This window comes from Schistocerca gregaria, chromosome 7 (assembly GCF_023897955.1).
Source record: "Schistocerca gregaria isolate iqSchGreg1 chromosome 7, iqSchGreg1.2, whole genome shotgun sequence".
Taxonomy (NCBI): Eukaryota; Metazoa; Arthropoda; class Insecta; order Orthoptera; family Acrididae; genus Schistocerca; species Schistocerca gregaria.
Genome location: NC_064926.1, coordinates 464,903,240 through 464,925,376, shown reverse-complemented (window position 1 = coordinate 464,925,376; position 22,137 = coordinate 464,903,240). Strand labels below are relative to the sequence as shown.

Genomic DNA, 22,137 nt, shown 5'->3' with positions numbered 1-22,137 from the left:
TGCCACACACTTCTTTTCTTCCCAATTCTATTCAGCACCTCCTCACTAGTTACATTATCTACCCATCTAATCTTTAGCATCCTTCTCTAGCAACACATTTCAAAGCCTTTTATTCTGTTCCTGCTTTATCTGTTTACAGTCCATGTTTCACTTCCACATATGGCTACAGTCCACACAAATCCTTTCAGAAAAGATATCCTGACACTTAAATCCATTATGAAATTACAATTAAATCAATACCATTAGCTGCTAATGGGAATTGATATACATCAATGGGGACAGTTGAAAATATGTGCCCCGACTGGGACTCGAACGCAGGATCTCCTGCTTACATGGCAGACGCCCTATTCATCTGAGCCTCCGAGGGCACAGAGGATATTGCGACTGCAGGTATTTATTGCTGGCATGTTCCCCGTGAGACACACATTCTTAACTTATAGTCCACACACTACATTCATAGTGCCCCTGCCATTATACCCATGCCATCCTCGTATTGTTTTAAAGGCCAACTGGCTGATGACCTACTTCAGTGTGGATGCACACAAATTGCCTGAACTCTTATGGGACTTGGTGGATTGTCTGCTGCGAGTAATGGGTATAATGGCAGGGACACTACGGGTGTATTGTGTGGACTATAAGTTGAGAATGTGGGTCTCAAGGGGAGCGTTCTGGCGATAAATCCCTGCAGTCGCACAATCCTCTGTGCCCTCAGTGGCTCAGGTGGATAGAGTGTCTGCCATGTAAGCAGGAGATCCCAGACCCTGGTCGGGGCACACATTTTCAACTATCCACATTTATGTATATCCATGCCCGTCAGCAGCTAATGGTATTAATTTAATTGTAATTTCATTCTAGAGAGCTGCACGGTCACCAATAGCATCTGTTCTTTCTGACATGTCAGGAAGAACAGATGTCATCTTCACATCATTAAAGGCTAACCGGCTGATGACCTTTGGTGATATCCGAAAGAACAGATGCCATCTTCATACTTAAATCTAAGTTCGATGTTAACAAGTGATTTTCTTGCCACTGCCAGTATACATTTTATATCCTCTCCACTTTGGCCATCATCTGTCACATTGCTGCCCAAATAGCAAAACTCATCTACTACATTCAGTGTGTCACTTCCAAATCTAACTCCTTCAACATCACTTGATTTCATTCCACTATCCTCCTCTCGCTTTTTGTTGATATTCAACTTATATTTTCCTTTCAAGACACTGTACATTCTGTTCCTTTTTGTTGATATTCAACTTATATTTTCCTTTCAAGACACTGTACATTCTGTTCAACTAATTTTTCAAGTCCTTTGCAGTCTCTGACAGAAATACAGTATCATCGGAAAAACTCAAAAAAAGTTTTTATTTCTTCTCCCTGAACTTTAAATCCCACTCCAAATTTTTCTTTCATTTCCTTTACTGCTTGTACAATGTACATAATCAACAACATCGGGGGTAGGTTACAACCCTTCTCACTCCCTACTCAATCAGTGCTTCTCTTTCATGCACCTTGACCCTTATAAACTGCCATCTGGTATTTGGACAAATCATAAACAGCATTTTACCCCTGATACCTTCCGAATTTCAGAGTATTCCTGTCAACATTGTCAAAAGCTTTCTCGAAGTCAAAAAATGCTGTAAGCACAGGTTTGGCTTTCCTTAACCTACTTGCAAGAGAAGTCATCGCGTCAGTTCTGCCTCACATGGGCCGACATTTCTCTGGAATCCAGTGTCAACTCATACCAATTTTTCCATTCTTCTATAAAGAACTTTTGTCAGCATTTTACATCTGTACCTACATATATACTATGCAAACCACCGTGAGCTGCATGGCGGACGGTGCATCCCATTGTACTAGTTATTAGCGTTTCTTTCTTTCTGTTCACGTATGGAGCACTGGAAGAATTACTGATTGAATGCCTCTGCGTGTGCAACAATTATTCTAATCTTATCCTCACGATCGCAATGTGAGCGATATGTAGGGGGGTTGTAGTACATCCCTAGAGTAATCATTTAAAGCTGGTTCATGAAACTTTGTTGATAGACTTTCTCAGGACAGTTTATGTCTGTCTTCAAGAGTCTGCCAGTTCAGTTCCCCACCACCACCTACAACTACAAAGAACAAAACCAAAAACACACCTCAAAACTTCAAAAGTCAAACATCACTACGTAAATTAAAACACATTCAATGCAAAAAACATTACAACTGGGGGGGGGGGGGTACCTTCCATTCAGAAAGTGGGTTCACTCAGTGCCTGTTATGCGACTTATAAATTATGGAGTGCAGCACTCAGTTGTCATTTTTATTTTAGATTTTATTACGCAAAATCCATATTTCGGCAAGTAGCTAGCCATTCTCAATGCAATGTCAGTCACAGTTCTTTGAATACTATATACTATTCAAAGAACTGTGACTGACGCCTGAACAACAGGGACTAACATGCACTGAGAATAGACAATAGTGCATTGAGAATGGCTAGCTACACACACACACACACACACACACACACACACACACACACACACACACACACACACACAGGGCGCCATCAAACACGACATCTACAAACACAACCAACTCAAACTCCATGCTGTAATGACGTCACACACAACAACACCCTTACGTCATGGGTCAAAGCAGACGGGTGGAATCAGAAGCTTCCGAGACCCAAATAATGAAATGAAGAGTATGTTTCATCAATCGGAATGGACGACCATGACCTTATCAAGGTAGAGATACAACGATCGGGAGAAAAATAGAAAACAGAAGTATAGGGAAAGATTGGTGAGGATACAAATTCCTGTCCAAGGCCGTAACAGTGAAGAATTTAAAAATACATAAGAAATGAAGTTTCAGAAACAGGGAATCCATCTTTGGCAACAAAATCAGGAACATATGATTGCACAACATTATTTAACTCTGAGGCAGTAGATTCAAAGCCTTGCGCAGAAAAATTTTTAGTCGGCACAATTTGATTGCCCCTCCATACCACCTCCCCCAGTGGTGACACATAGTTCTTGACCGAGGGCATGCAGTACTGCTTACAGGGAATTCTTTCCTGGACTAACTCCACCAGACTGCACCAGCTTTCACCCTCTCTTGGGCCTCACTATCGGCATCAACATGACACTATGATTCCAATCATTACAGATGCCTACATTTACATTTAAGATAACTGAGATGTAAGTCCACCCAACAGGTCTTGGTTACAAAAGGATTGTACGAGGCAATGAGCCACTAGAGTTCGTTCATTCAAAAAGGGAGCAAGCACGATTTATTAAGATATGATCAATATCTGTGAATTTGTGGTATCTTATAATAAAGTATGGCAGAAACATAAGATAAACTAAAAATATGACTATTCACACATTTTTTGTACAAAACAATGAGAAACCTTGTTTAAGATGTGAGACATTAACTGACATGTTAAGGCAACACAACAAATTCACTGACAACATAACATAGATTATTTACTGATGTCAATCATCCAGTCAGACATGACATGTAAAAGAGGTACCTAATCAACTTCATTGTCTTGGGATTCTCAGCTAACAGCGAAATTTATATAGTTCTTATTGTAAATATCCTTGTGCTCAAATACAAATTTTTACTGAGGTCTGAGTAGAAGTACCTAACAGGAAAGCATTGCAGCAAACTCAGCACCGAAATTCTATGTTTATATCAACAGTAAAAACAAAATGTGACTGAGAAGTTTGATGCTGAATCATGCTTTCAATAACAAAATATAGTTGTTTTTGCCTTTCCTCATGAATGTGATGACTGATGTAAAGAACGGGAATACAACATGACTGTTGTTAAAGTAATAGTTTTTGTACATATGGGAGAGCACATACCCCACCAGAAAAAATTTAGGCACCAGTTCCAAGCCAGTATCATCTCTAATTACTGAGCAAACAATACTGGGGCGCGTCCCAGATGGCGGATAAGGAGGTCCTCACCAGCTTGCTGGCGGACTTGAGCAAAATAAACTAGCTCTTGTGGACCAAACACACATTCCATCAATTTCATTTTTTACCATCCATAATTCACCTGTCACCCTTCCAGATCACTTCTGCAATTGTGAACCCTGACCTTGGCCAGACAACTGATCATTGATCAGACAAATATGAGGAGCCTTCTATTGAAAGAATCCACCGGTTCGGACAGTCACGACAAGATTATCCACGTGAAGAAACCATTAGGATATGGTGGGGAGTCACACAGAGGACAAAGGTGAGCCTGAGTGCCTAGTGATGCACTGAACGAACAAAAACATGCAACATATTCCACATAAGAAGGTGTTAAAATTTAAAAAACTGAAGATTTTCATATTTTGCAACAGTAAATATTAATTCTTTAATGGAAGTTGGTAAATTGAAACATTTAACAGATGTCTTAGATCAACAAAACATAGTTATCACAGCCCTTAAATAGTTACGCAATACTGACCAGAACTCGATTAAATGAGGAGGATATCGACTTTATAAGGGATCACCAGTAGAAAGGGTAATAGAAAATGTTCCCCAATTCGGTGGGGGTTTCTTGGTACATAATAGAAAATTGGATTCCATTGAGGATTTTTCATCCAATTCCTGAGCACTGAAATTCTATATTTATATCAACACTACAAATAAAATGCGATTGAGAATTTTAAAGCTGAATCATGCTCACAATAACAAAATATAGTTGTCTTTGCCTCTCGTCATGAATGTGATGACTGATGTAAAGAACGGCATGGCATTGTTAACAGTTACGGCGGATAAGCAAAGATACAAACTGACAAATATTCATGCTCCAACTAATGTTAAAAATAGAACTGACAAGGATGGGACGGAAAAATCCTGGGATGAACTTGATCAACTAGTAAGGACTGTACCGTATACTAACAATAAAATTCTGCTTAGAGACTGTAATGCGAAGATAAGACGAGAGAAGAAATTTCAAGGTGTGATGGGGCGGTGGCCAGCGCATAAACTTACAAACAAGAACGGGGAACAGTTAGGTTAATTTTGTATAACAAATGGATTGGCTTTGCAGATAACAAGGTTTAAGAGAAGACCCCATAAGTCAATAACACATGGAAATGTCCTAACACCTAGCTAGGAGAGTTCCAGATAGATCAGGCGGCCATGGATCAGAAATTCCATAATGAAATCTATAATGTTAAAGTGCTGCATGAGTCGATGTTGATTCAGACCACTACATTTCAAAAAGTTAAATCAAACTGACATCTAAAAGAAAAAGCAAACCTCAAAAGTTAGATACAAAGAGAACATATGACCCTAGTTATATTATGAAAGATCAAGAATAGGCTACATTTAAGTGACAATCTAGAAGCCACTGTTAATCAATTAAAAGCCTTGGCTGCAGAAGTAGCTCCTTTATAGGAATGCAAGAAACATGCTTGGTGGAATGAGGAATGTGGTGTAGCAATTCAACATATTTAAGACCTGGTTAAATGAGCAACAAAAGAGAACTGAAAGCTCCAGGGAGGAATTAATAAATGCTAGACGTTCAACTGCCAAAGAAATCGTAAGGGTCAAAAGGCAATTTCATAAGGACTTGCTAAAATCTATCGAGGATGCTTTCAATCACCACAAGACAAGAGATGACTATCAGACATTCAAACAGTACCAGTCAAAGTACACCCCACCTACTCTTATGATGAAGGATACAAACAGAAAGGTAACACATAGTAATTATGACAATTAAATGATATTGTCTAAATATTTTAAACAGTTACTAAATAGTGTGGAACCTGAACATAATTTGGAATTTGACCCCTATCCACGAAACAAAATAATTTAGGAAGAGTTACACCACCACATTCAGATGAAGTACAAGCAGCAATTAACTCACTTTGCAATTATAAAGCAGTAGGTGAGAACCAACTAGTGGCAGAACTTTGGAAATGTACATTTAACTATTCTGAACTTACACATCTTACTGACATATGGAATACTGAGAAGTTGCCAGAGAAATGGAATTTTGCAATAATCCATCCACTACACAAACAAGGAGACAGATTGGATCCAACTAATTATAGGGGTTTATCCATGCTGGATATTACTTACAAATTTTTTTCCAAGGTTCTGTATCTCAGAATTCATTAACAGCTTGACGGCGAACTGGGCGAATATCAAGGAGGCTTTCATGCAGGACAAAGCTTTCCTGATCAAATTATTAGTCTCAAGTGGATAACGAAACATCAAAGTGTCAGAAACAAGAAGCTAGTGATCACCTTTGTTGATTTTAAAAGAAAGCTTATGATAATAGGCACCATGAATCTCTACTGTCAATTCTTAAAGAATTTGGTTTACATCAATATCTTGTGGACCTCACTGCAATCACCCTTTAAAATACCAAAGACAGAGTAAGTTTCAGAAATGAATACTCTGAATCTTTTGCGATTCATACTGGCCTTCGACAAGGCGATGGATTGTCTCCATTATTGTTCAATTGTGAGCTGGAGAAAATCATCCATGAATGGAAGAAGATATGCCCACCATCTGTTAAGATAGGAAGAAAGATCTGACTTAACTGCCTTGCATTTGCAGATGATTTGGTGCTGTTGATGAAGCAAAGCAAAGGTTCAGACAGAACAACTAGAACGATTAGTGGTAAAAGTTAAATTGCAAATTTTGTTTGAGCAAATAGATACATACCATTTCATACTCCAAAATGATCAAAAAATTAAAGTAGTAAAAAAGTTTAAATATCTTGGTGAGAGAGTTCCCTGGAATGCTAATGAAAGAGCATCAACAGATAGCAGAACATTAAAACTACAGGGAGTGCATAGAACCACAGGCCAACCTACAAAAAAACAATCTCTCTCAATGAATGTTACATTTAGATATTACTCCTCCATTGTTAAACTGGAAGCAACATATGCAAGTGAAACACTATTCAAACTAAATACTCAAGCAACAACTGACAAATTGCAGAAAGCTGACTGAAGAATACTCCAAACAATTATCTGTAAAAACAGCAAGTTGATGGGCAGTGGAGACTTTTGCCCAATTCAGTAGTGTATAAAGAAAGTGAATCGGTTATTGATACAATGTGGAAAAGAAGGATTGCATTTCTCGGTCACATATCTCGCCTATCAAATATTAGAATCCTGAAACAACTTTTTGACTACTTCTGGAACAGTGAAACCAAAAACATCTGGTTTAAAGAAGTACAAAGTGATCTGGATGAATTGAACATCACCACACACAAAATTAAACACGGAGAAGAGAAACTGCTTTTGAAGAACAAATACACACAGCTGACACTCAAACCATCAGAACGGAAGAAGTGTCATATCTGCAGAAGAACGATCAGCCAGATTACAGCGAAATTTTGGGAAACGAAGAAATTGCTGACTGCTACGACATTAACTTAATCATTGTAGACACTGTTGTACTATGTTTGATTTTAATGCTTCAATGTGGGCGTAAACTATGTAAATTAATAAATAAACAAAGCTTTAAGAGTGATCGGCAGGTGTCAGTATTCTAAATACAAAACATAAATCATACGTTCGGTTTATAACAGTAAATGACAATATTTGATACATTCTAGACGTAGTGTACGTATTACTTCTAGATATCATTTAATTTACTAGGCCTAAGTTAGGTGGAATTTTGATGTATAAACAGTACTCTTACTTTTTCAAATCGTAAATCGTTATCCTGTTTCCTACTGGGCTAACAACTGAGTCACCGTCCGGTGTAAACAATAGATTGCCTTTCTTGTACACTGTTCCAAGTAAGTTCGAAAACTGAAATAAAAAAATTACATCGCTGATGGGTTGCTACGTCCAGTGTCAAATAAACAGAAAAACATGATCTTATTAATTTACAATGTACACTCATCAATCTGTCAAAGACACAAAATATGAATTACATTACCTTGTAACAGAACTTCATGTCGATTTGAAAAAATGAAAATATTTCTATCTACACTTCTGCTACAAACTCCAAATCCCACATGGCAACTTCAAAACCAACCGCAATCCGCTTCGTCTTTGTTATTGTAAAATCAAAGATTCAAGAACTTCTGCAAGGGGGAGCAGGGCAAAGATTCGATATTTGACTATCGTCCTGCGGAGAGAAATATATTTGTAATTTGCAGAACAAGAAATATTTTAATATCTATGTTATTGAAATTTAAGTTAAAGAAAAATACATTGAACCCCGTTAGTTCAACATAAATTTCATTATTTAGTCGGCGAGCCTACAATTTGACGTCATAGCAGTATTTCCAACGGCAGTTCCTATTCGCTAACTGCAGAGGGCTGAAACAGCTCTCGACCAATAGACATTGAGTACACAAATGCGGTGAGCCAGAAAAGTTCAACCCATCACATGATCCATACCACTGTGTAGGCCATATTTGACAGAGGCTGAGTAGTGTGGTGTAGTGCGTGTGGAGTCTGGTGGGTGATTGTTCAGAAAATACTCAGCAAAAATGGCGTTAGGAGAAGATCGTCCAATCTACGGCCCTTTCTTTGGAGTAATGGGGGCTGCATCTGCAATAATTTTCAGCTGTGAGTACTCTACCTTAATACGTATTGATTTATGAATGTTAGATGATGAAATGTATTACCATAATACTGTAGTACTGTTCACAAAAATGAGATAGCTTCTTGGTAGATAAACCTACAGGTTAGGGGAAAACTCTCCCTCGATCCCTAAGAAATAAGTGTAGAAATCTATCTCTTAAATATCCGCACATGCTTCAAGGGTGCTATCTTCATAGATCGGGGCCCGTCGCAAAGGATGAGTGGGCTAAGAATATTAACGCTCTTTTGTGTATAAAATAACGCTCCCACTACAGTTTTCCCCACTGTAATACAAAAGGGGGCGTGTTGGATATGTAGTGTTATTTCAGTGTTTTCACAAGGGTTCGGTGGGATTTTGAAATATGTTGAATTTGTTTTTAGCTCTGGGAGCTGCATACGGAACTGCGAAGTCCGGTACGGGTATTGCAGCGATGTCTGTAATGCGACCAGAGCTGATTATGAAGTCTATAATCCCCGTTGTCATGGCTGGTATCATCGCAATTTACGGCTTGGTCGTAGCAGTATTGATAGCAGGAGCTCTTGAGGAGCCCGCCAGCTACACTTTATTTAAGTAAGTAGTTAGAAATTAGACTGGCTAAAGATTTCTTGTAAATATTCTTTACTGACAAACTTCATGTCTTCCAGGGGATTTGTCCACTTGGGGGCAGGATTGGCCGTCGGATTTAGCGGGCTGGCAGCAGGATTTGCTATCGGCATCGTAGGCGATGCTGGAGTTAGAGGAACTGCTCAACAACCACGTCTGTTTGTAGGAATGATTTTGATTCTCATTTTCGCTGAGGTGTTAGGTCTTTATGGACTTATTGTCGCTATCTACTTGTATACCAAATAAATTGCCCTTTGGTAAACGTGTTTCCATCAGTCATCTGCATGAAAGATTTTGTTCGTGGAAGTCATCTTATTGTGAATCATGCCTTCATTGTGAGTTGACTTCCTACAGCAGCCACCTCGTTTACAATTTGACACTTGGATGAAAAGTAGCACAATGTATGTAATGTGGCATATTTCGAAATTAGGCAGTTTGGTGCTTCAGTTTGAAAGCAGCAGCAGTTCGTTAACCAATAAATCATCGGATAATTTTGTTACTTTGTATATACTCTATGAAAACTTTTTTTTAAGCTGTTTGATGTATATAACTGTTGAAACTGCACAATCGTTTTGTTTAAAACTGTGCTTGTATCAAAAGTTGTAGATTTTCTTTTTTGCAAAAAGCTGCAGTGTTTTACATGGGCATGTTAATTATTTGGTGCAACATGGTATTAATGTTATCGACTTTGAAAAAAATTGAATAAATTGTGGTGTCTTTAGTCAGGGTGTGAAATAGCATAGAATCATTAAGACTCGGTGAACGCGGTTTACATTCCATTAAGTCATTAGGTGTTAATTTATCGTCACTGACATTGCCAGGGAATACAGTTACTTGAGGCAATTTGTACATGCTGAAGGACCTGTGATATTATTTTACTTATTGGTCCCTGGTAGCTTAAAAGTTCAGTATTTATATTGGACACAAATTCTGCCCCAGTTATTGATGCTGGAGTAGTATTTGTGGCAACTGATATGGCATGTTCTATGAGAAAGGTCACCAGAGGAAAATTGTGCCTGCCCAAGTAATCTTTCTTTGATATGCAGACGTTGTTTGAATCTCCACTATACATTAAGCATATGTGTGAATATGTAGTATAGTGTGTGTGTGTGTGTGTGTGTGTGTGTGTGTGTGTCAGAATGATATAGTCAAAGAATTGTATGTATAGGTAGTGTAATTTCAAACTGCATCTTATTTGTACATGTTGGTTATAGTGAAAATGTATTTAACTTGGGTGAAGGCTGAAAATTTTCATTCCAGTAGTTGAGATTAGATCTTTTTGAATGTAAATAAATCAAGATTTCCTTATAAAGTGCCCTTTCCATTTTTTGTGTAATTGGAGCCATATGGTCTTTTTTTTTCTCAAAGTAAAGCCTTCAAAATCCCTGTTCAGAGCAGTTAAGATTTTAGCATTGTACAATAGTGTTAAATTGAGAGGCAGCATTGGGTATTGTGTATGTGACAATGCTTACTAAAAACATTAGCAACTTTGTATGAAAGTGTGAGCCGTTAAATATTGGATACCTAAATGTTGTGTAAATACAGACTACTTGGAATTTAAACTGCCTTCATTTAACTCTCCTTTTCTACATATGTTTTGAAGTAACTGTTGGCATTTTTTCACCATACTTCTGTGGCTGCCTGGAATGGAAATGGGGATGACAAGGGTGACAGTTACAAGCACTTTCAGATCAGCCATGTAACTGAAAATCTTTTGTAAAGATGAGTAGCAAAGCATTGCTGCATTACTATTTTGAGTTTTTGCCAGCAGTGGTTTTTATTGTATTCTTTCTGATGACTCTCCAACCTTAATACATTTTGTCAAAATAATTGAATGTATTAAAATTTGATAGAAATTGACCTGAAAATATAGTAAACCAAGCTGTTAGCTTCATTTGTATTGCAAGTTGTTGGTATTCTGCATCTACTTCTTTTGTACAATTGGTAAGTTTCTGAGTAATTAAATTAAAATGATCATGAGTTATTTGTAGGCAGAAAAGATGGTACATTGTCCACATGTCAGGTTTGTATTCATAATTGAGGGCTAGACACAATACATAAAACTCTCAAATATTAGTCTAAGTAGCAGTGATTGCTAAGGTGTAATTCTCAGCCCATAAAGTCAAATGAATTGTAGAACTGGAAATAAACTATTATAAAACCAGGTCTGTAATTTGCTAAAACATTAACTGCAAGTTTCTTTACTATAAAGAACTAAAAATGTTACTTGTCTAGTTTGTAAGTATTCAATTGTCAGGATCCATATGAAAAGCCAGGGTTTACTTCTCTGCTGACACTTCCGTTAACCATGGCCTAATTCCCAGTAAACTGTTACTGCCAAAGATGTCATGTTAAGTGGTGAGTATCATCAATTTTTAGTCAATTGTTGGATTGTCTAAACAGAATTTGGTTGTGTGTTTAGTGTGTAAAATTGAGGTTATGTTTTGCTATAATGCGAAGTCTGTGGGATTCATCACAAAAAACACAGGGTAGTCACAGATGTGAAGATTTAAATATTATAAAAGCAGTTGATCAGAATTCGTAAACAGGCTGTGGAATGAGGAAAGTAATTTTTAACATTCTCAAATAACAAATGTTACGGTGCTGCTTAGGCAGAAGTCAAAAAGATGAGTTTCATCATGATTCTCTGTTCAGGAGTTGCATTTCAGTGCGTGTGTGTGTGTGGATTGTTTTATCTCGTTAGAGATCTTAGTTTCAAAGAATATGCTTTTGTTTGGAGGACATAAATGTAATTTCAGCTATAGCCTGCACTTTATAATGCCTGTATTACACTGTTAGTTTTAAGTAGAAAGGCTATGATCACACCATTAAGCAAGGTACCCCCACTGTCACATTTTTAGTCTTAATATTTGAACTTTAACAGTGTAATATGGTCCCAAATATATTTCTACTGCTTAAACATGGAGTGTTAAAGAATTTCCTTAGTTCATGAATAACATACACCCTTCCCCAAAGTGAAGATTTTGGTCAGTTTCGCTGTAATTATAATGTGCAAATGTGACTTCACTTTAACATTCAGGGAACCTGTTAATCACCAGCATTTAACTACTGGTAAGAGCAATCAGTGATCATGCTGTCCGAACACTGGTCGTTAAATGTGCCAGTGGGTTCCATTCAGCAGCAGATCTGTTGTGCACTGTAAAATCTGGTGTAAACTATGTAGAAGAAATGAAATTGCTTTCCCTCAAACTGCTTGTTAATAAATTGACTGCACTACATGGCAGTTCCTGGGCAAGGTTGTCAGTTGGGTGTAATGGGTACTGAGCTTAGAAAATTTATGAAATGAGTTGGTCATGTATCTGTAACATTGAAACTTTGTTATTAAGAGGTGGCACAATGGACTATCAGAATGAAGAGTTCCAATCCTTATTGGCTATACAGCTTAAAACTGTTTCCCAAACATTTTTACTGTAGATGCTGTGATTCATTTTATTTGGATTTGGCCAGTTTCCTTCCCCCATTCAAAACCAGCTCTATATCTCTAATGGGCTTGACACTGGCATGTTTAAACATATTCTGGTCACACTTTTGCAGGCTTGGAGCTTACATTTGTTTTCTGCAAATGAAAATAGCCACAAAATTCCATAATTGTTTGTCCATTTAATTAAGCTAATTGTGAATCAAAATGATACTGTGCAGTATAGTCTAGTTTTGAAAGTGACACAGGTGTTGGTATAAGGATAGGCATATTGTTAGAATAAATTGCATCAGTATTTGAAGTTTAACTTGGAAGCAAAAATGTGATTTGTTCCACATTACTTAGGATTTAGTATAGGATGAATGTTGAAATATGAACTGACAAGTTTATGTAGCAAAGGGCTGACAATACCAGTCTTTATCCCACTAGTATAAAGATAACTGTTCAGTGCCCAAGGTGTATGAGTAGCTCTAAAATTGGTCTGAATCCAGTGTTGAAAAATTTGCAATTGCATAAGTAAAAATGCTATGAAGAGAATGCTTCTGAGTATCATTGTTTGAATATTGAGGGGTACTAAAGTGAGGTAAAACTAATTCACTTTGGTTAAAGGTTGCATTATCTTCTGCTCAGGAGTTAGTCCTAATGGTTGATGCACTGTTTACAAACATGACAGAGGTTGACAGTATTCAGAACAGTTCAGTTGGAGTGTATAACCTTGATCATTGGGTGACTTTCCTCTAAATGAGAAATTGTGAACCCATGTCTTGTGAGCCACAGTATATTAGTTTATACAGTAGATTGATACAGCACAGCTACTACATAAAACTGTACAATCAAAACTATTCTGCTGGTTGAGGTACCTAATTTGTTGCTTAAATATGTAGAGGCAAAAAACATCTTGATATCAATGTCTAGGCATATGCTGGAAAATCTCCGTGCTCTTGTTTATACGCACTCGGGCAATTGAATAACACTCCAGTGTTGAGCACCCGCTTTAACTATGCTGCTGCCGCCGGTGCCGGCGAGCGTCGTAACATTAACTGGAGGCACCATTTGGGAATGACTTTTATCCCATGGCAGCTCGACCGCTGCATGGTTTAGGGAGACAGGACCAGGGACGAAACGACAGAAGCTGCAGCTTGGGGTGGAAAGCTGAGCCGCTGACCACTCCAAACCCCATCCCCCGCCCACGCTACTAAGTGCTAGATCTGAGTAAAGTGCGTATCACAATTATTAGCGAAACCTAACACAGTTAACATGTAATACGGAAAAGGGAGTAGAGACACTTGGGGTAAGAGCAATTCCCTGATGGCTTCCCGGATGTGCTCAGGACTGAAGTCAGCTGTTCAAGGAAAAGAGAGCCAAAGCACTTCCATTCCCAAGAGGCACTCATCTCCCTTCGGGGTTATAGTACCGTGTCATTTAAGAAACGCGTGAACACATTTTGTCCAGGTTTTTCCCCATGCGTAGAGCACCCAATGGCGTTGTTGCTTGACCGTGGCCCATACTAACTGGAGTCTGAGATACATTTTTCTACGCATCCTTGAACCTTGATCTGACTGCGCATTAAAAAATAACTTTCCCTTAATTATTTCCCTTTAACAGGTGTCTGTAGAGGAAAGTAAATCACCATCTACAAAATTACACCTATTCTTTACAGTAAATGCGCAAGAGTAATGGAGCAATTCACACAAAGCAAATCACACCCGAAAATGACGTTATGGGGTTGTTGATTGCTAAGACTATCCCGGGTACGGAAACCGTATACAGTTGAGGGTTGCCTATCTAATGGCTTCTAGGGCAACAAAAAGTGATGCCACTCATATACTGAAAATAGTGATAGAATTTAAAATCCTGACATCTATTCAGAGGTATAATCTTATGTGAAAAACACTAGACAAATATTAGTTACAAACTGTGTGTCTTGAGGTAGCACAATTCATGGCGCCAATACCCAGACTGTCTCTGTGAGAATTAGGCCCTTAGCGGTTTGCAGCAAATCTTGGGTATAACTTCAAACCTTTGCGAAACTTCTTACACCCCAATAAAATAATGAAAGGTTATAGCTTACATTTTCGCAGTTAATGCTATAAAACTGCCGCCTAGCCATGATGTGTTCACTTATATGGCAACGCATTTTTGCAGAGTCTCCACATTTACCAGCAACCGTTCTGCACAAAACTATCATTGTACGAGACATAGTTCGGGATATAAACGTTCGGATGTTTGATACTTTTTGTCCGTCTTAGTTGCATGAATATAAAATTTTCGCTTAAGTGGTTGCCACCACTTTCGAGTCGACACGCCCATTCTCAAACACGCGTTGTTGTTAACCGTGACTAGTCACACAATGATGCCAGAACACACGAATAGCTTCTATACAGAAAGTCAAACTGTGAGCAACAAGTACTCTCATTGGTAAGTTATACTACGTGTCTGTCGAATCTGAATGACAGAAAATAAAACTATCAAATTTCTGTACTAAACAGTTACGGATCTACCGTCCCAAGGCAGCATGCTTCGAAGCAGTAAGTTTAAACATGTCAAACCTTTTGAAAAGCTTTCTACGCTTACGTGTTTATCGTCAAATGTTTAGCGCGTTAACTCACTTGTAAAGTAATCAGAAGTCTGAATTAACACGTCCACTGCCGAACGCTTTGAGGTTTCGCCGCCCGGCGAGGCACACGGCTGAAGCTGTAATGTTGTGACTGGCGGCGTCCACGCGGCAGTCAACGTGTTACAGAATTGGGGGTTTACTGATCATTTCCCGAAGCGAGTCGCGCAGAAAATAGAGGGAAATCGTGACTGGCAGCAACTAACGTTTTTATAACAAATCCTTAGAAATTTTCATTCACTTAAGGCGCCGCCGCCCCCCCCCCCTCCCCCACCTCGCGCCAGTAAAATACACATTACCAGTTCCGGGTGGTTGTAGCCACCATCTAACATAATAATATAGCTATGTCAGAAATTGAATAACACAGGCAGCAAAATACAAAACACTTTACAATTGAGCACTTTTATACATTTAGACAACAGCTTTCAAAAGTAACTACAGTAGATATCAATATATCGCAGTAGCATGTCGATGCTTTCGCTACTTCAGGACGTACACAATTCTACACTGATAACTGTTGAAGTGCCGTCACACAGTTTGACAGATAACCAATCGAAATTAGGTAGTGTGAATATTACCATGTGCAATCGCATCATGATCACGAACAGTTAAAAAATTCTGTTGCTGTAATAAACGATACGTGTGTTTAGCATTCTCCACGTTGCTACACATAAAGCCTGTACTCTCGCTAAGTTACATTGTACCTAGCGGAATCAATAGATTATCTAATCCAATGTAAATGGAGTAATAAACATTTACAGAATGTTTACAGTACGTGGACTTATAAAACTAATAGTTATGCCCAAAATCCCGGATTATCCTTTCCCTCAGTCACGTCTCGTTGGAAGCGAAGAAAGAGTGCACGTCACTCAATGTATTTATTGCGTTTTACATGCTTCTGCCTTCATTCTAGCAATATTTATAAGTTTGTAGGAATTATTTTGAACGACACCTAAACGCTTTGTTATAAAACGTTTGACGAAAGCTATTTTAAGTTGGGTTGTACTTAATATAGAACCGTTAATGCTGCTGTAGAATGTTTTCATTTATTTGTATTGTACGTATGGTCTATGTAATTTTTGATGAATGACTACTGCTTTTTTTGTTCTTCCAGAAAACTGGGTGATCCCAATATCTGTAAAAGTCTAAGGAATCTGTTATAAGGAAAACAAATATCCCCCTCATCCCATTCGTTTTCCCATTTAAATTGTCAATATTTTTGTCAGTGCATCACGGAGAGATTACTAATGAAACTTCGGAACAGCACTTTTCAGGAGTCAAACATATTACTTTCCCCTCACATGCATCTCGCATTTTGACCACGAGGAGAAAATTCGAGCCAATGCAGAGTCTTACCGACAATCATGTTTCCCACGCACTATCCGCGAGTGGAACAGGCTTGGTAAGGGGTCATATAGTGGTACCGAAAGTACCCTTCGCCACACACCATTAGGTGGCTTGCTGAGCATAATGTAGATAGCGTTGAAATATAGTACCAAAACTTTCGGGCGGTAAGATGTCTTGGGGAAAAAAAACCATTTATAAACTACTTGCGTTTCTTAAACGCTTTCTGCACCATCGAAGTAGCAGGTGTTACCTTAAAAAGGCCACACATTCGCCTGAGACTTTGTTTGCAGTTCATAAATGTCTGTTGAAAACAGAAATGGTGAAAATTGCGTTCCAACATTTAAGGAATGTTGGAGCTAGATGTTCTACCTGGTAAAAGGAACGAATTTGCAGAGAGAAATTTCGCAACTGGCATCAATGGGGAGAACCCTTGTTCAAGCCACAGAGATGGGAAAGGTTCTCTCCACAAGCGTTCACACAGTAGAATTTGAGACGTTGTTGCGTCGGATGGGAGAAGATTCGTCAACAAATACCCTTCAAGTTGCGTGTTGTATGCACACGTGTAAGAATACTATAGAGAGACTACTATTTCCTTATGTCAAAGAACTCATGTTACTAATCGCTGTTGTCAGTATTATTTTAACTTTAAAGGGTTTGGATGCCCTGTTCACTAGCTCGCGCAGTGTGGGCTTGAGCAAACGAAGACGACAGAACATGAAACTTTCGATAATTTGACAAGTGGCAAGATTCAAATGTAGGAACTGCTTACAATGTTCACTGACCGTCAAGCAAGAAGAAATGATACTGTCGTAGTGAGCCACATTCTTGTTCCTTGGCCACGTGAAGCTAACTGAATTCTTGGTCGGTACTGGGAGATCTGGAGAATGCTTGCTGGTTAAAGGCCAATAAGACAAGTATTAGTTAGAAACTGCGTGTTTGTGTTGAGACGGCACACAAATACCCTGAATATATTCATCCAGTATTTGAGAATGAGAGCCCTTAGTTACTTCCAACAAACTTTACATACAGTTTCAAACCTTTGCGTTACTGTAATCACCTTGCTGATTCCCTCCCCCACCCACCCACACACGAATGGTGAAAGGCAAAAAAAATATTCTCTTGCTAAATTTCAGATTTTCGTGCAGTGAAACTTGAGCATCAGGCATGACGTTTTAATTTATTACTTCTGTGGTACCAACTCTAGTCGTAACACACGCCCGCATCTCGTGGTCGTGCGGTAGCGTTCTCGCTTCCCACGCCCGGTTTCGATTCCCGGCGGGGTCAGGGATTTTCTCTGCCTCGTGATGGCTGGGTGTTGTGTGATGTCCTTAGGTTAGTTAGGTTTAAGTAGTTCTAAGTTCTAGGGGACTAATGACCATAGATGTTAAGTACCATAGTGCTCAGAGCCATTTTTATTCGTAACACAGTTTGCAGACAGTATTAACATATATCACTGAATGTTCCTGCCAAATTGTATCATTATATGGCACACGGTTCAGGAGATATTGTGACCTCATAAACATTGAGATGCGTGAAAAGTTAGCTTTTGCTTGAAATGGGGTGCAAATTATCCAGACTATATTCATCCAGTGTTAAATAAGAGCACTTAGAGACTCCCACAGAAACTTAAAGAATGATTTCAAACGTAGAGACGCTGCAGCACTCCCTATTTCTACTTTATTTTACCGATAAAATTTAATGATTCTTTTTTTATACTTGTACAGTACGTAATCATTAATTTTTGTGTGTAACAGTGCGCTGAAGTTCCAGCGGCGTGGTATTTGGCTGTTGCTCACATGTAGCCCAGTCAACGAAGATAAACTGTCGAATATGGGAAAAAAATATTTGTTCACTGCTAGGAGGAAGTGTCATGAACAACATAACAGTACTAAAAATCCCTACTGTTGGGATTAATGCGGGGGTGGGGGTCGTCCAAAGGTCACTTTCAAAATTTTTCTTAGAAAAACTCTAAACCCGCGTCTCCTAGCGAAAGTGTCTCCTAGTATTAAATTAAATTACAGTACCTATAAAAGTGTCCGGTTCATTTTTTTTCTCTGACTAGGTTTCGCGTTGCAGGAGATGGAAAAAATCGCAGATATTAAAAATAGCGTTTAAATTGTATAAAATCGTTTACTGTTAAATTAAGTGACTTAACGAAAAATATTAAATGTGTGTACACGTGTAAGTGCAGCAGAGCCGTATTAAGGGACAAATTGTGTTCAGGTCGCTGGATTGTAGTCATGTACTTCCCTACATTCACAGGTCTTAAGAGCGAGCAGGTCATTTCCCACTCTTTATCCAACCCATTAAACCACAAAGAGCAACGTGCTATATCAATCGCTGGCAACGCAGTGCACAGACATGCCCGGGGGTGTTTATTTTCCACAAACTGCATTGACACTACCTGGAATACAGACATGAAATAACTAATACTACTAACGAAACTCATATGGACAGAATCTGCGTAAAGTTCTGCACCACTGCTGGAGGGAATATTGATTCTTCGTCACCCTTCACCTCAGCTGTAGCGTTTTCCGGGAAAGACAACTTCCCCCCACAACGAGTGCATCTCGATTTTCATTTTGCACACACATTATGCCTCCCCATCATTCCTCTAATGCGAGTTGACAAAACGACTTCGTTCGCGTTTGTATGGTAGAAATGTTTACAGTTTATCAAATGAGTACTTATTTGTAGTTTGTTATTAAGTGAGCTATATAATTTAAGACGATCAACTGTCTACCACAGTAAAGAGACTGTCCCAAGCGTAACTTGGTGTCAATATACAGGGTGTTACAAAAAGGTACAGCCAAACTTTCAGGAAACATTCCTCACACACAAAGAAAGAAAATGTTATGTGGACGTGCGTCCGGAAACGCTTACTTTCCGTGTTAGAGCTTATTTTATTACTTCTCTTCAAACCACATTAGTTACGGAATGGAAACACACAGCAACAGAACGTACCAGCGTTACTTCAAACACTTTGTTACAGGAAATGTTCAATATGTCCTCCGTTAGCGAGGATACATGCATCCACCCTCCGTCGCATGGAATCCCTGATGCAGCCCTGGAGAATGGGGTTTTGTATCACAGCCGTCCACAATACGAGCACGAAGAGTCTCTACAATTGGTACCGGGGTTGCGTAGACAAGAGCTTTCAAATGCCCCCATGAATGGAAGTCAAGAGCGTGGAGGCCGTGGAATTGGTCCGCCTCTACCAATCCATCGATCACCGAATCTGTTGTTGAGAAGCGTACGAACACTTCGACTGAAATGTGCACGAGCTCCGTCGTGCATGAACCACATGTTGTCGTACTTGTAAAGGCACATGTTCTAGCAGCACAGGTAGAGTATCCCGTATGAAATCATGATAACGTGCTCCATTGAGCGTAGGTGGAAGAACATGGGGCCTAATCAAGACATCACCAACAATGCCTGCCCAAACATTCACAGAAAATCTGTGTTGACGACGTGATTGCACAATTGCGTGCGCATTCTCGTCAGCCCACACATGTTGATTGTGAAAATTTACAATTTGATCACGTTGGAATGAAGCCTCATCTGTAAAGAGAACATTTGCACTGAAATGAGGATGGACACATTGTTGGATGAACCATTCGCAGAAATGTACCCGTGGAAGCCAATCAGCTGCTGATAGTGCCTGCACACGCTGTACATGGTACGGAAACAACTAGTTCTCCCGTAGCACTCTCCATACAGTGACGTGGTCAACGTTACCTTGTACTGCAGCAACTTCTCTGTCGCTGACATTAGGGTTATCGTCAACTGCACGAAGAATTGCCTCGTCTATTGCAGGTGTCCTCGTCGTTCTAGGTCTTCCCCAGTCGCGAGTCATAGGCTGGAATGTTCCGTGCTCCCTAAGACACCGATCAATTGCTTCGAACGTCTTCCTGTCGGGACACCTTCGTTCTAGAAATCTGTCTCGATACCAACTTACCGCGCCACGGCTTTTGCCCCGTGCTAATCCATACATTAAATGGGCATCTGCGAACTCCGCATTTGTAAACATTGCACTGACTGCAAAACCACGTTCGTGATTAACACTAACTTGTTGATGCTACGTACTGATGTGCTTGATGCTAGTACTGTAGAGCAATGAGTCGCATGTCAACACAAGCACCGTAGTCAACATTACCTTCCTTCATTGGGCCAACTGGCGGTGAATCGAGGAAGTACAGTAAATCCAGACGAACCTAAAATGAGCTCTAACATGAAAATTAAGCGTTTCCGGACACATGTCCACGTAACATGTTTACTTTATTTGTGTGTGAGGAATGTTTCCTGAAAGTTTGGCCGTACGTTTTGGTAACACTCTGTATATCAACAATGTCGACTTCATAGTCTCCGTTATCACTGACTGGAATACTTTTTACAGCGTGACTGGTATCATCTCCGCCAACAGCTGATGGGCCCCAGAGACTTAAATTTTCTGCCTCTACAACATAATTAGGTCACCTAGGTTTTATGGAACTTCTTACCTTTCGACGTATATCAAGCAATGGGTTACTGCAGATTACTGTTCTAGACTTGAACATGAGTTCAGTTCCATAAAACTTATTCACACCTACCTTGGAGGGTACACTATGCATGTGTGGTAAGTGGCTCTTCTGAGTGCAGCCCACTCTAAAAGTGCCAGGAATTCCTGAATGGAAGATATTATGCACTTTACAAGCAACACAGTTAATGATGAGAGGATGTGCAGTGTCCGTGAGTTCATTCATGAACTCGCCACCAAATGACAACAGATTACACGATTGTGCAACACAGTGTCAACTTCGGACAGCCGCAAGGTGCCACGTTTACCAGTCCAGCCCTATACTGGCGACAACTACATAGGTCACTGCCAGTATCATACTTACAAATTATACACTTCTTAGCCGTTGTTTGCAAGAGTGTATTTTATTCGTCTATGCAAGTAACTGAAGGCAGTTTGTTTATTGCCATACGCGATTCTCTTCTTTTTTTATGAACCATCTTCTGTGGCCTGTAATACATATTTCTTTTTATACATATAATAAACGTATTATGTGGTAGTTACGTTACTGTGTTATACTTTGTCGTGTTGTTCTCTTGTTTTTAGGTTAGAATCAACTTTTGTATCACAAATTTCGTGATGTGAAATTATCGTTGGGTGTACTTAGGATTTCTAGCGCTGTTAGCCCATATGTGTGCTCCTGGAGACGTGTTCATAGTCTCCATGCTCCAGTTGCCTGATTTCTGGTGTTCTTTCACTCACATTTGATTAAAAAAAACACACAATGTGCGTTTATTACTTGTATAATAAAGAAACGTGTGTTACAGGCCACTGAAGATGCTTCACAAATAATAGAAGCGAAATGCCTATTGCAATAAACAAACTGCCTACAATTAATTGCTTAGGCGGAACAGACCTCCAAGAATTTTGGAGAAAATAAGGAACGACGGAAAACAGAAAAAATTTACGGATGTATTTTATATAAAAGCTCACTTAACAGTTAGAAATGAATATCATTTAATAAACTGGAAATAACTTCACTACATAAACACGAACTGAGTGAAGTTATTGTCTATTCACGTAAGAGAAC

General features: G+C 39.2%; 2 protein-coding genes across 2 annotated transcripts in view; one reads left to right on the top strand and one right to left on the bottom strand.

The window, feature by feature from the left end:
• Positions 1 to 8,073, bottom strand: part of LOC126281487 (periodic tryptophan protein 2 homolog) — a 93,053-nt gene extending 84,980 nt beyond the window's left edge. The window contains exons 1-2 of the mRNA XM_049980486.1: positions 7,896 to 8,073; positions 7,653 to 7,765 (exon numbers count right to left, since the gene is read on the bottom strand). Coding sequence (XP_049836443.1) covers positions 7,653 to 7,765; positions 7,896 to 7,913 — 131 coding nt within the window. The 5' untranslated portion in view covers positions 7,914 to 8,073. The remainder of the gene's footprint in view (positions 1 to 7,652; positions 7,766 to 7,895) is intronic.
• Positions 8,074 to 8,222: 149 nt separating this feature from the next.
• Positions 8,223 to 10,714, top strand: LOC126281489 (V-type proton ATPase 16 kDa proteolipid subunit c). Its single transcript, XM_049980491.1, has 3 exons — positions 8,223 to 8,533; positions 8,930 to 9,119; positions 9,194 to 10,714. The coding sequence occupies exons 1-3, from the start codon at positions 8,455 to 8,457 to the stop codon at positions 9,396 to 9,398; spliced, it is 474 nt and encodes a 157-aa protein (XP_049836448.1). The 5' UTR covers positions 8,223 to 8,454; the 3' UTR covers positions 9,399 to 10,714.
• The last annotated feature ends 11,423 nt before the right edge of the window (positions 10,715 to 22,137 follow it).